This window comes from Sinohyriopsis cumingii, chromosome 6 (assembly GCF_028554795.1).
Source record: "Sinohyriopsis cumingii isolate HCF-2022 chromosome 6, ASM2855479v2, whole genome shotgun sequence".
NCBI lineage: Eukaryota > Metazoa > Mollusca > Bivalvia > Unionida > Unionidae > Sinohyriopsis > Sinohyriopsis cumingii.
Window position 1 is genome coordinate 7,603,316 of NC_142966.1, and position 16,195 is coordinate 7,619,510.

General features: G+C 40.3%; 1 protein-coding gene across 3 annotated transcripts in view; it reads left to right on the forward strand.

Moving 5' to 3' along the window:
- The window catches only part of LOC149796330 (uncharacterized), a 65,259-nt gene that overhangs the window by 10,806 nt on the left and 38,258 nt on the right, over positions 1-16,195 (forward strand). For all 3 annotated transcript variants that reach the window (XM_089960998.1, XM_089961000.1, XM_089960999.1), the window contains 2 exons: positions 1,462-1,723; positions 3,258-3,356. In XM_089960998.1, coding sequence (XP_089817124.1) covers positions 1,462-1,723; positions 3,258-3,356 — 361 coding nt within the window. The remainder of the gene's footprint in view (positions 1-1,461; positions 1,724-3,257; positions 3,357-16,195) is intronic.

Sequence of the window (16,195 nt, forward strand, 5' to 3'; positions counted from 1 at the left end):
TTCTCCATTCTATGTAATAATCTGGATACCTTTCAGTTGCATTAAAATAGGCAAAGTACGTTCAAATTAATTAAGGTGATATATCGAGTGGCCGAGTGGTCTAAAGCGCATTCGTTACGGATCACTGCCATCTCATGTGTGTGTGTGTGTGTGTGTGCGTGTGATTCTTTCGTCGCCCTCGGTAATGTTAGAATTTAACAGACTTCGTAACCTGGGTAACTTGGGAATTGTTTTTTATGTGAATACACTTCATGTAACCGGAGTATTTTACAAAATGAAGCTCTATTCTGGTCATCAAAATGAAAGCTATACTTATAAAACGGATGTAATATTTACAATTCACTTAGGAAACAAAAAATGTCTCCTAATTGGACCAAATTAATTTCAAATGTTTTTGTTTTATTGTAACACTAAGATTTATTACAGGGGATAGTATAATATATTATCCATGAGTGCATTATTGCTGTGCAATGAGGTTAAGAGGTTTTAACCAACGATGCTGATAAGATACGAAGATTTTCATCAAAACAGTCAAACAAGACATTTGATCAATTACGGAACTCCATACATTTTCAAACAAAGATCCCGAGAGATGTATATACAAAGTTTTAATGCGTTTCAATGCACGACACACGCTTAAATTGCATGTGTTATTTGCGTAAAGGTTTATATAATTTGGTATCTATTTCAAGTAATGGGTAGTTGTATTTTCGTAAAAAGAGGATCTGAAATATCAGGTTAAAACTAGGACATTATCATATTCAAAACTAAATAAAATTTAAGGAATGATATTGTCGTTAGTTTGACATCTTTTGTACATATAAATGTATATTGTCTAAGTATGTGTTCTTCAAAATGGCACTGAATCGTTTATAAACTTCAAAAGTCTTTTATAGTCCAAGAAGAAAAGTGAAGACATTTATCTCAGTGCTTGAGAAAATCAAAATAAATGTATCATACGTTTTTTTATTTAGCTAAGGATGTACGCGTGAGGAAACTGATTACATCCGACCAAGAAGTATTCTGAAAATAAAAGCTCACAGTAGTTCTTACACAAGCGTGTTTGTTAAAAACGAACGTTGAGTAAAACCCCTGTCTAATCCAGGAATGACACAAAGTTCTTGAATCGCCAGGCATGTTAAAATGTCAATTATGTGCCAGGTGATAAAAGAAGTGTATATTAATTCATTGTGTTTGGAACATGTATCGATATTAAAATATGCAAAAGATTAAATAGAAGTCCCAATTCTATAATTTGTTACCAATAAGTCTGCCTTTAATAATGTTTAACTTGTCACAGAGAAACATAAAAAGTTGCAACTACTTAAGATGAATGAAGATGAGGAATTGATTCCAATTGAAAACGAGAATCTCAACCAGTATGTATTATCTGCCATTACATAATAAATAAATGATCGATTTAACTTTAAAACATTAATCCGTCTCTATTATCTACTATAGACTGAGCAAACTTGCAGGAAACAAAATGAAAGTTGGGAATCCTAATATAGCAGACCTAAGTGACCCTATCAGACCTCTCAAGCTGTCTGATGAATTTGGAGAACTGTACTGCAACGAATGGACAGATGCGCTTGAGTATCTACAAAAGAAGGCGACAAAGGGAAAATCCGCATTTTCAGGATATCATACGATTCATGTCCAAGGTAGACAACTAGAAGTACAGGAAAAAGGTTCAATAGATCTACTATTCGAAGCATTAAAGGTGAGAAAACCATATAATATTGTAATAAATTTGGAGCATGCGAATTTGATTATAGCATCCCGTTTTAAGGAATTCTTCGATTGCTGTTATTACTTGTCTGATTATTGGAATTCGGTGCAATGGAAATATTCCTTAGCCCGAAATAATCAGCCAGTTACTAGGAGCAAACGTCACGGACTGAAGTGTTAGTGAGTTTCAATGATATAGTGGTTCACTATTAGTGAATTCAGGTCAAAACCGAATGAGTGTCCCTGGAATAACAAAGTCCCTAATAATAGTGTACATTGGTGGTGTGACTACAATGGCATTATGTACGGTAAGAAACCGGCCAGTTACACAATGGAATCAATAAAAAGGGACTCGGCAGATACCATTTATGTCGCCATGGTGGCAAATGTAATGCAGTTGTTCTGGGAAAATGTGCCTGGAAACCGTGGTTTTACTATCCTATGGTGGCGTAGTTAAAATAGTTCCCTGTGTTAAGAGATATTTGTACAGTTTCTACGGCGTGAACTGATGGCGGTGTTATAACCTAACGAAGAGGAACCATGCAGATGTACGGTTGATATATATTTGGCAGGTTGTGAGATCTGTGGTCTTGCATTGATTATAGTAAAATTCATGTATAGAACGACACGTCGGGCTTTCTAATGTACAACTGAAGTTGTATGGAAGTCTGTGGAAATTTGACGTAAACTTGTGACTTCTAGCGGGAATCGCGCCAGGGTTTGACAACCGTTCGGTCAAGTAATGAACCCTGGCTTGTAACAATGTGCAGCATTTAGCTCATAATCCACCGAAACAAATAAAACAACCGACAGTTTCACAAATGTAACTGTTGGGTGGATGTTGGTACCAACTTGATAAGGGTTAGTGTAGGAACGTTTTAGCATAGAGACTAATACACAGTCCTTTATTTAAATCACACAAAATATCAAGCGCATATATATATATATATATATATATATATATATATATATATATATATATATATCAGTATATTTGTAGTCTTACATCATAGTTTATTGTTGGAATAATATTAAAGTCCATTTAAGCATGTTTCATGAACACATTTTATTGAAACTAGCCTGAGTATGAAAAAGATATCTTGCACCACGCAATACAAGGCTGTCCTTTTAATATTCATTTATAAACGTTTGCATTTCTTGTAAACAATTTTATTTTTTATTTGTTGTTCTTGCTGCTAACATATCTTTTCCCCACAACTTAGTGCGGGAAATATATCGAAGGATTAGAAATCGGAATAAATATATGTCAGAATTATATTATAAGAAAAGATGCGAAGAAATAATATATTCATATATTAGAACTTACTACAACTACTACTTCTACTACTACTAATTGATTCCATCTATTGTTTTATAGTTTAAATACTAGATTACTGCAACTATTTGCACACATTTTTTTGAGGCGTAAATTACAAATTTCTACAGAGACTATTGCATGCATGTAGATGCACGCATACTTATACATACCTACATAAAAGTTTAGAGCAATGATTTCCTATTTTCAGAAGTGCTATGTTATCAGCAAGGAAGATGCTGATTATCAGCGAATTGCAATATTTAACGCCGTGACTGGTAATTCTATTAACGCAGAATTGGATACTAAGGTTAGAGTACTTTTACACATCTATCATATTGTTTTCTCAAACAATGATGTAAAGATGACACATTTACAAAGGCAGGAAAAACAGAATCATCAGTTTTGTTAAAATGAAATGTATCATATTACACATGGATGCTATTTAAAACATACGCTGGATGCTATTTAAAACGTACGCTGGATGCTTATTCGTTCTATCCAAATAGAAAAAAGAAAAAGTAAATAATTCGCCTAGTTCTAGCCTTACCCAATTTCACATAAAATCTGAAAAAAACCACTACATTAATATCTTACACAACAGTTTGGCGAATGACTTCGTTTAAAAGAGACATCACAAATTACCGTATTAAGTTACATTTGAATGATTATATCATCTCTTTCTCTATCTGCGTACATATATATGAGATATAAGTGTAATTTCTAAAAATTCTTGCACTCTTTTTTTTCGGCCTTTAATTGCGTGTAAGCGTGAGTAGTATAGTGGGATACCTTAGCGTCAATGGAAATCCCAGTCAAAAGGTTCGACGGAACGATTATCGTCAAGAATTTACAGACCCCCCCCCCCTCGAGAACGTTTAGCGTCAAAGGGAATTGAACATTGGAAATAATGGGACCGTATAGCGTCAAGGGAAAGTAGGGTTGTTGTATAGGGTAGCGTGTAAGTTGACCAAGACCAGCGGGTAGCGGGAAAAATTCAGCTAGTTCATAAAATACACCAATAAAACAGCGCTTGGCGGTGCGGGACATCGAACGTCTTTATAGACAGAGACATAGACATAGAACACATCCCCCAGGCATTTATGTGTTCAAAGAACACTTATTAATTTGGCTATCAGATTGTGGGACTAATTAGTCCCTAACGACCTGAATGTAGGGCTGTCATGAGTGGGAATTAACCCAACACGCACTCATGATTGAAAAGTTGGAATTCAGTTGCTATTGAACGCACCCGGTGACAACCCAAGCAGTATGTAACGTTCGTTACGATTGGTCGGCAGCGATGACGTCACATTAGGACACCTAGTTTATTGACGGGTGGAAATGGTCCCACATTCCGTCAAGGTACGATGTCCGAGTGAGGTCAGGAAGAAGGGATTCGTAAAGCCAGCCATGGATGTTGTGTACTCCCTGAAACGACAGCCCGTACGTATTTCAAATCTAGTCCAGTTTTTCTAATGGACAGTAAAAGAATACCAATAATGTGTTAGCCACCTGTACAATTAGATCACATCCAGCAAGTCTAAAAAATTTCCTACTTCTTAATAAATCTATCCAATTCTAGTACACAGAGTACGTAAATAAAATGTCCTAATTGTCCTATTTAATTAATATTTCTAAGCGACATATAAAAGTTTGGTCACTGTTTGGTCATTAAGGTTTTAAGTTTGGATGTGGAAATCCAATGGATCAAGTTTGTTTAGAATATAGTTTTATCAAAGAGGGATACCAAGCCAAAAAGGTTCCCCAAGGATAAGAGGCTATATGTAGCCCTGAAAGGGCTTTTGTTGTTATGTTCGCAGTCGGAAGGTGTCCCTGCGGTTCTCGTACTCCCAGGGGACAGCCCGAGTGTGTTTGTCCTCATTCTTTTGTGGGAAATGACTCAGTCCCACAGATAATTGATAACCGAGTGGCGAGTTTCACAAGGGTGGTAAGCAGGCAATTCTCATAGGCTTTCGGATAGTTCTTTAGCGTACGCTGAGCAAGCAGCCATTGCTGTGTGTTGGGCCTCTTCATTGGTTGCAGAGATCTCCAGGCCATGTACTTGACTGAACTAATGAGAGTTTTGGCCTTTTTGGTGTCATTTAGAATCTCTTAACAACCCAACCTTGTGGCGCATTGCTCGACCGTATCTTCTACTCTGTACTTATTCTTCCCTCCTTTCGCTCCTACCGTATGTTTAGCTGAGTGCTTTTCTTCTCTTGTTTGTAGCGGTTTCTCAGTCAGCTTCCTTTGTGGACATGCCAATCTTTGTTACAGCGTCCTTCTTTTTTTTTGGCTGCTGAACTTTAGTCTTGGCAGAAGTAGATGTTGTTCTTAGCATTTGGGGGCGTCTTTACCGGTTGTTGGTGGCCTTGTACACCGCCTAAGTTAGAAGCAGGAGAAACGGAGTGGCTAGCCGCCTCGTTGTGGGCAGGTTTCCTTCTCTGATTACTTTTCTAATTGCGTTTCGTCCTTTTAGTAATACTATAGTCTCCCTCTCCGATATTAAGGTCTGCACCCTCAGTGTTAGAGTCCCTGACTAATAAGAGTGTTGTTCTTCTTGCTTCGGCTCTCAAACTCTAATTTGAAGCTAGACATAAACCAATAGCCTTAATGGCCCTTAGTGATGGAACGGGTATTACTGCGTTTGCCTGTAGCCATCTCGGAGCCACGCATTGCATGCTTTGTGTTGCAGTATTGATTTCCATCACTATCGCTTCTGGCTCGGGCTCAACGTGAATTGGTCAGATGGGAGACTGTCTCACTTTATATGGTTCAAGCGCGGACGCGATAGAAAACATCCCAGCAATGTTTAGAGTCGAAACGCTATCATAGTTTTATTTTAGGGTGTGGAATATAGAGAATTCAAAGAGCATGTATCATGATAAAAATTGAAAACAAATGACAGACATTTTTTTTTTAAAACACATTTTAATTCAAATAACTAAAAACCATCAATTAACCATAAACATTTTTTCCAAACAAACAAACATTTTTCAAATAACGAACTATTTTTGACAAAGCTGACAACGTTGTGGAGTTAAGCCAGACTTCCACTGATGGAAGTCGTTAGGACATTGATGTACACTACGTTTCCTAGCAATAGACAAAAGATAACCATTATGATCACAAAACCATCTATCGAATTTGTCATCGTTTGTAGAAGAGTGCCGATCAAAATAAGTCACTAAATGTTCTAAAGAATTTTCATGCCTGCATTGATGAAGAAAATACACACAATATTGTACACGCACCATGGAATCTGTGCCTTATAATTTCACATTTGTCAATCGTGTCGTCTAGGTATTTCTTCTCATAAAGTCGATGATGTCATCATGCAAAGGCAGCAATCCACACGAATCAAATTTTTCCACACATCCATCACGAAAAAGGTAGACGGCTACCCAGTGGGTTCCTGGGAGATGACTGTCGTCCGTGTTGATGACCTAAGCTTGGTCATCTTGAGGTATGCGATGAGGCAGTTCATCTTTAACACACACGACACGATTCCAAGAAGCAGTGTACGAACTATGGTTCAAAAGGTAATAAAGTTCCCAGGAATCTGGCCGGATTTTATAGGGTGGATTTGTCCCTCGTCGCTGCCTTTGTCAGGTGTGAAATCAAAGGCCCACAAAGCGTACCACCCTTCATAATCATCGTACGTAATGCCATGATTGGTGTTAGTGTCTATCGGTCCGGTGGCTTCGTATAGTGACAAGTACGACCTCAAGTAATGTTTCTGCTCAAAGGTAGGTTTTAGGTTCGAAAGGTCTGGTACACAAGGTCTTGCCATCGTGACTGACTTTGACGTTGGACATGTCGTGGTGAAGAAAGTTGAAAGGATATTCATTGCGGATTCCAATGAAGACCGAATTCTTGACGAAATCAAGGATTAAACACTTGAGTAACTGTCATTTGAACAGATGATCTTCGATCATAGATCGCTGTCCAGTGGGAATGGTAAAAGTTTAAACTTCCACGCATCGTATCGGATACTTGTCGGTCGTTCTGCTGAAAGTGTGACTGATGTCGTTTCCCACTTTAGGTAACACGTTCACACGTCGCACGTAAAGTCTGGCTTCCTTGATATTGGTTTTGTAATCAGCATCAGATGCAGCCATCAAATGGAAAGAGGTAAAGCTATGATTCAGTCTGAGGCGGACATCCACACCGTTCAACAAATACTTGTCTTCCAACAACATGTCCAAGTGGAAGCGGTCCATTAGTTCTAAATTTCGGCTTCCAGCAATTTCAATTTTGACGTGAGTCTAATCCCTTATTGGGGAAATCTGTATTTAACTCGCCCACAGTGATAGGTTTCCATACAACGCAAGCATCCAGATGGGTATTCGTGGCTTCCTTTCCTTACGTCGAGATTTTCCATGTACGCTCATTAATAGTAAGTATCCATGCTACTGCTGACCAGTTTGTTATTCAAATACAAATCCACTTCGCTGAATAAGGAATGCATGAAATTGTTGATGGTAGCTACTGCCTCATCATCATTTAGTTCGGTACCATCCGTATCATTTACTCTGACTTTCAAATAAAAGTAACTACTGTTCAGATCGATGTAATCTTCGGGCTGTCCTTTTATTTCAAACTTTAGTGTACTTGAAACCATCAAATAGGAGACGGGGTGAAATTTGATCCATTGGGATTCTTGCATCGTCAATATAGTGGGTGGCATGGCAAATATATCCAGATCCGACTTGGACCAGAAGCAAGACTCTCTGTGCATCATATTCTTTCTTTCTTTGTTTCTGTCTGTGTGCTTTTAATTATCAAAAACGTATAAGTCTCGAACGGTTCTTCTTTCTTAGTCTTACTAGCTTTATGAGTGTAAATGCTTCTGAAGGGGTGTTTTCGTCGTCTCGTTCTGCCTTGTCCTTGCTGTGGTGTCAGGGAAGCAGGAAAGCCTGACACGGTAGCTTCCGGGGCATTTATAGGAGTTTCTTGTTGAACCAAAATGTCTTTGCCCGTTTGAAGGAAGATATATTTACCTGCTCTCAAAAAATATTCTTTTCGGTTTCGTTTGTTGATGATAACATTTTGGAGAAATTCTTTGTCGTGCTTCAATGCGACATCTTTCAAAGCGTGCAATCCTCGTGTCAGCAACGGTTTGAAAACCGGAGCCACTGAACGAAAGGCCGATTTCAACATATTTCAACATATCTTCCCAGACCATGTCCTCGCTGTCGAGCGACGCCTCGGTACACTGGATACATTACTCAGGGTTCGTTAGACAATCGTTTTCAAAAATGGAGTTTCACTGTGACTTTTCCTTTGGAGAATGGAATATTATGCCGCGATCTCCTTTTATAGCAGTGTTGATAGTGTCGAAATACGACTTACTGACAAGGAAAATAATGAGGATGTCAAATTTGCTGTGAACGCTATAGGTGTTTCCACCTTCCTCTAGAGTAGTCGTGCCAGAATTCACCTTGAAAGGAATGACATGCAGTAACGGTACGGAGGTGTGTCCCACCACGTTGTACTCCACCACATCGGAATACACAAAGATCAAATTGAGTCCTTGGTTAAGTTCTACCGGAAATCAAAACGCCGTGTAAAAATCCATATTACTGTTGATTGTTGGGCTCAAATTCTGTTAGCATATCTCGATGTCCACCCAAAATTTCAAACAAACTACCATTGTACTTGATGGATAACGTGTCCGCATCCTGAAATGTCACCAGTAGGGGACGAGCCACTTTATGGTACTCAATCTTAACATTTTGTTTTAATCTTTTCAGGGCTTTGCCAAACCTGTCAGCTATTGCTCATCGCTAAAGTAATAGCCTGACTTAATTTTCAAAATGTAGATGGTTATTTATGGATTGATTGTTGGCTTTGTGCCACCTGAAAACCGATTCCATTCATATATTCTTGCAATTGTACGTTCTGGATTTCAACGTGGAAAGTGTTTTGCTTTTCGGTGATGCTTTTGATTTTATGTAGGGAGAATGATTTCCACCAGAGCGACTTCCCAATGGGCTTCATGATCCAATTGCAAGGCCTGAGGTATTTTGGCCGTGAAACAGCATGAAATGTTGTTGGGAAACACCTCCATGGAACTGTCACTGGGTAACGATAAGTTCATAATTCCATAATTCTGCTGCTGTCCGAGGGGTCAATCAAAGTCAGATTAGTGTCTAAAAGAGGATTATTATGGTGTTTGCTGTTGCGGTGGTGAATGACGATGGAAACAAGGCTCCACTTGTTACCATTTGAAGAGTATTTCAGGGAAGGATTGGGAAGAAGGTAACCGATGCATCTGCTTAGTAAAATAGTCCACAATTGTTTGTTTCCTTGTTGCAAACTCAGATTGGCAATAGCCGCATCAATGACACAATACACTACAAAGATTTGGCAGAAAAGACGATTTGCGTTTTAGGCACACGTTCTCCACACCACACCCATAAGGGTTGTTATTGTAGATCTTGTACAAAAGATCTCGGTGAAGAAGAGGTCTCTGCGGTGGTAGCAGTTGAGATTGTGTTAAAGGGCATTTTGGTCACCTCTTGTTATAGTTGATGACTTGCGAAGCGTCGATCCAAGAATCAAAACTAGAAGGACAATCTTTCCAACGTATTTTTACTTCTTTGACACGTATTTTTCCCACTTCTTCGTACGAGAATGTTTTCGTTTTCGTACACTTCGTCTTCGTTTTTGGTCACGCGTTTTAATTCGGGCAAATAAAACATTCCTTTTAACACTTCCTCGTTCATGTCTTCCAATTTTTAGAAGGCAGGAAGACGGCCACGAATTCGTCCAGTGACACGAGGCAATTCAGTGGTCCAATCGAATGTGCGTTTGGTTTTTCCAATGCGCACACAATCTCCTGCTGCCAACACTTTACCTTTCTTAGGGACAGCCACTGTCGTTGACGTACTCAACAGACGCTCAAAAACGGTCACTTCGTTGTCTGTATTCACTTCTTTGGGGGCACATACGATGCTTCGATGGTGAGATTGGTTGTACGCTTGAACAAAGTGCGGTATAACGTCGATGTACTTGAGAGCATATTGACAGGTAAAATATTTCCACATGCGTTCATTCAAAGTGCGCTGAAACCGTTCCACGATGCTGGCTTTGGTTTCACGATTCTCGGCGGTGAAAAAAATGAGTGACACGTTTATTCGTTCTTTTTGGAAAGCTTGGTTCAGAAATTCGGTTCCGTTGTCAGTTTGCCGTCGAAGCAGGTGACAACCACTTTGTTTAAACACCAAGTTCAGGACTCGCACTAACTCGATTTGGAAGTCAATGGCAGGACACAGGCTAATTTGGAAACGTCGTTGGCAAAAAAAATAAGCAAAATATTGTAGTTATCCGAATGAAAGACATCGGATAAATCGGCTTGCCATTGATGATCTATGCCCTCCAGTCGGGTGGGCTTTCTGGAAACGTTTCGTCGAATGGGTTTGTGTAAAATGTGCTTGGCTTGTTCTTGTAACCATGGTTGCAAATGAGGTAAACGGAGACATTTCAGATGGGTTTTTTACAGCATGATACAGTTTCTGAACTCCTCCGTAATTTGCAGGTTGGGCTGGATCGTAGTAACACGTTCTCAATTTTTTAATAAGTTACCTACTCTTCGCTGATGCTAATTTTTATGTGGCGAAATGGTGCTTTGGAAACGGCCTTATGTGTCTGATGTGCCACTGGAGTAGAAGTCGAGGGCAGTGGTGGTAGTGGGGGTGGTAATGGATTGATTTGGTCTTTTTTACCTTTTTCTCTTCTGGTTTCCCTTCTTTCTTTTTTAATTCTGTCGAAGGAGAAATGGACATCATCTTTATAACCCATGCTTTAAGTTCTTCTCGTTGGGGAGTGGATATGGGTCTACAAGGACGCTGCAGTCTTACTTGGAATGGGAGCTGCTAACTGTGTTTGAAAGAGTTCTCGTACCTATTCGTCCTCAGGCAGTCGTGGCACTGCGTCTTTCTTGACCGCTGTTTGTGGTGGCGTCGGCGTTGGTGGTGGTGATGGATTTTTCATCAGGGTCTTAAAATCTTTCAGAGCTGGCAGAGCTGTATCCTCTAAAGCTTTCCTGTCAAAGAGCTGCAGTCGTTGCAATAGTTGACCGTACTTTTGCGATTGTTTTGTTTCGGACAAATCGTCACTTAGACAGGTTTAAAGTTACTTTTTCACTGGAAGTTTTAATTTAAGATTTATGCTCTTGGGCATAATTGACCACTTCTTTGGTCCAAGCCTCGAAACCCCAACTTTTCCAGGCACGAGCATCTGTCCAATGAAGGTGTAAGTCACAAGCTGCACACATATCGTCGTACACATTTTCAGTACCTAAAAGTTGACTTTTCTTTTCTTCCCGTAGAGGTTGAGATGTATCCAGATGAAAACGGAAATCGTTTAACAGAATGAACCTCTCGTAGACATTTAAAAGGACCACTTTCATGCTTTATTTGGTAGTAAGTACTGTTCGTAGGGAGTCCACAAGGAATCTGCTGGTAATCGAAATCCCAGAAAGCAATTAAGACACACACCACACGACGACCCCAATTCAATGGACACATATCATGTAATAAGTGTTGGTTATCCTCCACTGTTTGAATACTATCACTGATATACTTTCAAGGAATCTGTTGTATCACCACTGATACAGGTCGTGGCATAGTAGCCCGTTTTTATACTTCTTTTTGTAGGAGACAATAAGTGTACTTTCTGCACAGAGATGATCGTACTACAGTGGCAAATAAATGGCTTAGTCTCTAATTTTCTCATGATACCACACCGTTGCAGTATGTCTACTTTGTAGTAAAAGGAACGAGTACAGTTTAACAAAGTCTGACCAATTTGAATACTTTCATCTGAATCAGTCCTCTTATATCATCCAGGTACCAGCGGTTTAAACATGGGAGACGAGGTAGATGCAATTGTTCTATGCGTTGAACTTGTATTTTGACCAGCTCTCGGTAAATGCGTTCTCTCTACTCCAAAGGCAAACCACGAATGTTCTCTTGTAAAGTATTCATGATCATGTTAGTCAGTATTTATACTCACATTAGGGAGTCACTTCAAATTGGTCGTATTTTATTTAAAATCTGCTCCTAGAGCAAAAGTAATGGACATAGTGAGTAGTTTCTGACCACTGCCATTCAGGGTAACGGTCGAGAATGTCAGTAAGATCTTCTAATGTAAATGGTCTAAAGCGGAATACACTGAAGAACTCAGACTTGATCCATAAAAACCTGACGAGTTTGTTGACTTTTTTCACTTTCCTTTCATGAATTTCTCGACACAAAATTTCTACAGGCACTAATTGAGATTTTGATGTGGCAAGTCCCTGCCCAACTTCCTTGTAGATATTCTGTTGCAAATTGTTTGGTAATCCTTGATGATTATTTTTCAAATGGGGTTTAATACTTGTCTAGGTGTTGTCCAAAGTTTGACACATAACCAAGCTGGTTTCTTAAACGACATGATATGCCACTTCATTGACTAGGTCCCACTAAACGTAGGTAGTGACAATCCGAGACAATCGAGCATGTTCTAGATAAACCGATTCTTTCTGCTCCCACCGGTGAAGTGACACACCGCAACCGAAGCACTTGAATTTATCCCTTTCTCCCAAGTAGAAAAATCCGGCTCTGTCCAATTCTTCGGGGGTAGGTCATCCTAGATATTTAGGCCATTTTCCTTGGAACGTTTGGAATCGACTTTCAATGCGCAGTATTCAGGCACACGAACAATTAACGAAGTTTCGTCTTTCAAGGACTCATTTCAATGAGGGTATGATGATATTCGCAGGAGTTTGCTTATTATCCGATGACATCCGTAGGGTGGTAGCTGCATGGTTTCACGTGGAGGATGACACGAAAAACAGTAAAGTGTTAAAGTGTTCTGTAACGATGGCATCGGTTTAGCATCCGTCAGGTTTGACACGCACAGTATTCCTTTTCATGGTAGGTATGGTACAAGTAGTAGTAGTAGTAGACATATCAAAGTTCCCATGGTGTGGTACTGAATCGCTGAGGTTACAGCGTTCGGCATCGCTCTGATCGTAAAGCACGACATCGAACTCCAATTTAGAATCACCGAACTTGAATTATGTCTGTTTAAAATTATTCATATCTCTCGCTTGGTCTTGGCAGTTACAATGAACTATCGGCCTAGGCGTTGTCCGTTTTTATATGTTGACCAATATCCACGTGTCCGTACGGCAAAGTGAAGTGGTTGGGAATCCGTACTCTCTTCTGGTACACGATTTGATGCACTTTTTTCGAAGACTGACTGACAATTTGGTGTGTGGGTAAACGTACAATCTTGTGCGGCTCGTAGCTGATCAAATTAAAGTTTCAATCCTTTCCAGACTGCAAGGCATCTTTCAGTACGCCAAAGTTCACCACTCGACTGCTGGGATAATTGAGAGTGAATCCTTTCATTTTAAATTGCGTGTGCACTTTTCCTTGTTTGTCCCGGTATTCGTTGCCGTAATGTTTAGGACCGCGACTAGCAAAACTTAGAATTTTGTCGTTGAGGTGCTCGTCCGTCCAGGCTCCTAAATGGACTCCATCGATTTTAGGGTAACAGTGACCCAGGCGTTCGATGTAGTTTCAAAGTACAGGACGCGATCTCCTAGCAGTTCTAAAACTTCATACAATTTTAAGCGAGCATGGGCTGTCACATAGGCCGCAATGATGACATTTCCGAAATCGGAGGCTTGTACAAAGTCGAGGTCTTCTTCGCAATTGACCAAGATCAAATCCTAACGAAGGACGTCCACGTGGTTCATGCATTTGGTTTTGTCGTGAAAAATCTGAAAGTAACGGGAAGGTTCTGTCAAATACTCCATCTTGGGTAAACACGGTCGTTGAGTAATTTTACCCAACGAGCAATTTAACATCATTTTGGCAAACGATCGCCTTCCTTCACTGTACTCAAAGTGGTCTCAAGTGATGCCTTCCTGCTCTCAGTATTTCTCTTTGAATTTATTTTGGTCTTCGGGAGTGTGGCACTAGGAAAGGTAGCCGCTGGCTTTTTGTTTTACTTGAATTAGGCATCCACGTAGTCTGCGAAAATGTCTTTCTGAATCTCGTCGCCCTTGTGATACGGTTCTGTCTTGGTTGGGAAGGTGGTAAATTTTGTAAACTTCTAACAGTTGGTATCGGAGTTCCAGAGCTTTAAACAATTCCACGCTGAACCACGTTCTCGTCAAGGCATGTTATTCCAGTGTGTGCTGAGTACGGCACAAGGGAAACATCAGTTTTCCTTGGCAATGGTGAAGTAAAACGGGATGGTGCAAGTCCGTTGGAGGCAAGAATTTGTACCTGATCAATCTTTCGTATTGTCGAATGTTGTCCAGGTCGATGTGTTTGGTCAACAATTGCGGGTGCCCTGCAGAACAACGACAATATTTGAACACGTAAGTAGACAGCGAACACACGTCTACGTATTTGATTTCTTCTCCTTTCTCTTCGTTGGCTTGGTACAGCAATAGGTGGCATTCGTAGTCCTCTGTACATACTGTCCCGCAGGTTCAGAGGGTCCACCAGCTTGTAACTTAACACGATACATTTAAACTCGACGTCGGTTTTCAAACGGTGATCGTACTTGTGTTCCCACATTTCCACCACTTGGTATCCTTGCTGTTCTAGCTTCAAGCGCCGTTGACAAGTCGCCTCGTATAATTCTTCAATGGTACTTTCCTAAAACGTATTTTGTAGTGTAAAGTTGAAGGTAGCGGAGAGGATATCCATGTAATAAGCAACCGTTAAACTCGTACACGACTTGGGGTTTCCTAAGTCCCAGCTATGCACCGAATTCGTTCTGATGGTCTTTTTACCTTCTCCATTACGGGCGTGCTGAATCAATTTGTCTTCCTTTTCGCACAAGTAATGTAGCCAGCGTAGGTCTTTGACCGAGTACTGACGTTTGTTAAAATTGGTCCTTCGAGGGCCGATGTCAGAGCATGAATCGTTGGCGGTACACTAAGGAACAGGTTTTGCCGATAGTGGAGTCTTCTTTCAAAGGATCGATCCCTCCGTCTTCCATGAATGATTCTCGAAATTATCCACAGCAATGCCGTAAAATGTCTACGTCGGAACGAAAATACTTCAACATTTCTTCCAGAAAGTCGATGGGGTCCGAAGCGCAAGTCTGGTACCTAGCTTAGAAAGCTTCTCGTTGTTCGGTACGTACGTTGTTATTGCTCGTAGTTGTAAGCCTCAACCAAATGGGGTGGAACGGCGTGTTGATTGTCTTCGGTATTGAAAAAGTGCGGCAAAAAAAATTGTTTATTTGTTTCATTCCAAACATTTTAGCATTCGGCCCAAAGACATGGCCATGTAACTAATCGAATCTTTAATCTGCACTCATCTCACTCGCATGGAAATGATTTTGGCCCCGTTCAAAGTCACTTGAGGACGTTCGGTACCTGGTTCCGTATATTATCTCAAAAGAAACTGTCCATCGTATCCCGAGAAATTGCCAGCCATCAGTGTGGCATGGCGATGACAATCTCCGTAACGTTCGGTATCCTCTTGGCTCCACGTCTTGTCGATGGGGTCTCAGATATATTGGGGAAAATCGGTCCTCGAAATATTTTTTCACGTCGTCCAGGAATCTTACTGCAATGAGGGAAATGAGTAAAGATAGGCCCTTGGATGCACTCATGGCACGCTCGGTGAGCCATGCAGAATTAGGAATATGAATGTCAGTCTCTTGCATGCATTCGAAATGGAAAGAGATGAAATTCCCATTCTTCTGGTCATCTTCCTCCTCTTGTTTGGAATGATATTTTTGAATGTGGCTTCTTTCTTGAACATATGTGCACCTTGGCATTATTGCTACGTATGACTTGACTACAAGTAGGGCACAATCTCAGGAGTTGAGAAGCACCTTTTTCTGTGAACCTTGCGTCTTCAGATGCTGTTGGTAACATGTTGTACTGACACAAGTGCGCTGACAAGCAGGACAATGTATTCTTTCTTGTCCTTCGTCGAGACAGGGTTGAGAGGCAAGACATCCCTCATATTTCATCCACAATGATTGTGTTGCTCCCGATTGTTATAGCTTTAGTCACGTTCCTCACAGTACAAACTGTATCCCAGGAATGCGGGGTTTCTGGTAATGGCATCGAAATGTTCATCGGGATAATATACATAAATATATTTTCCGCCTTTGAAA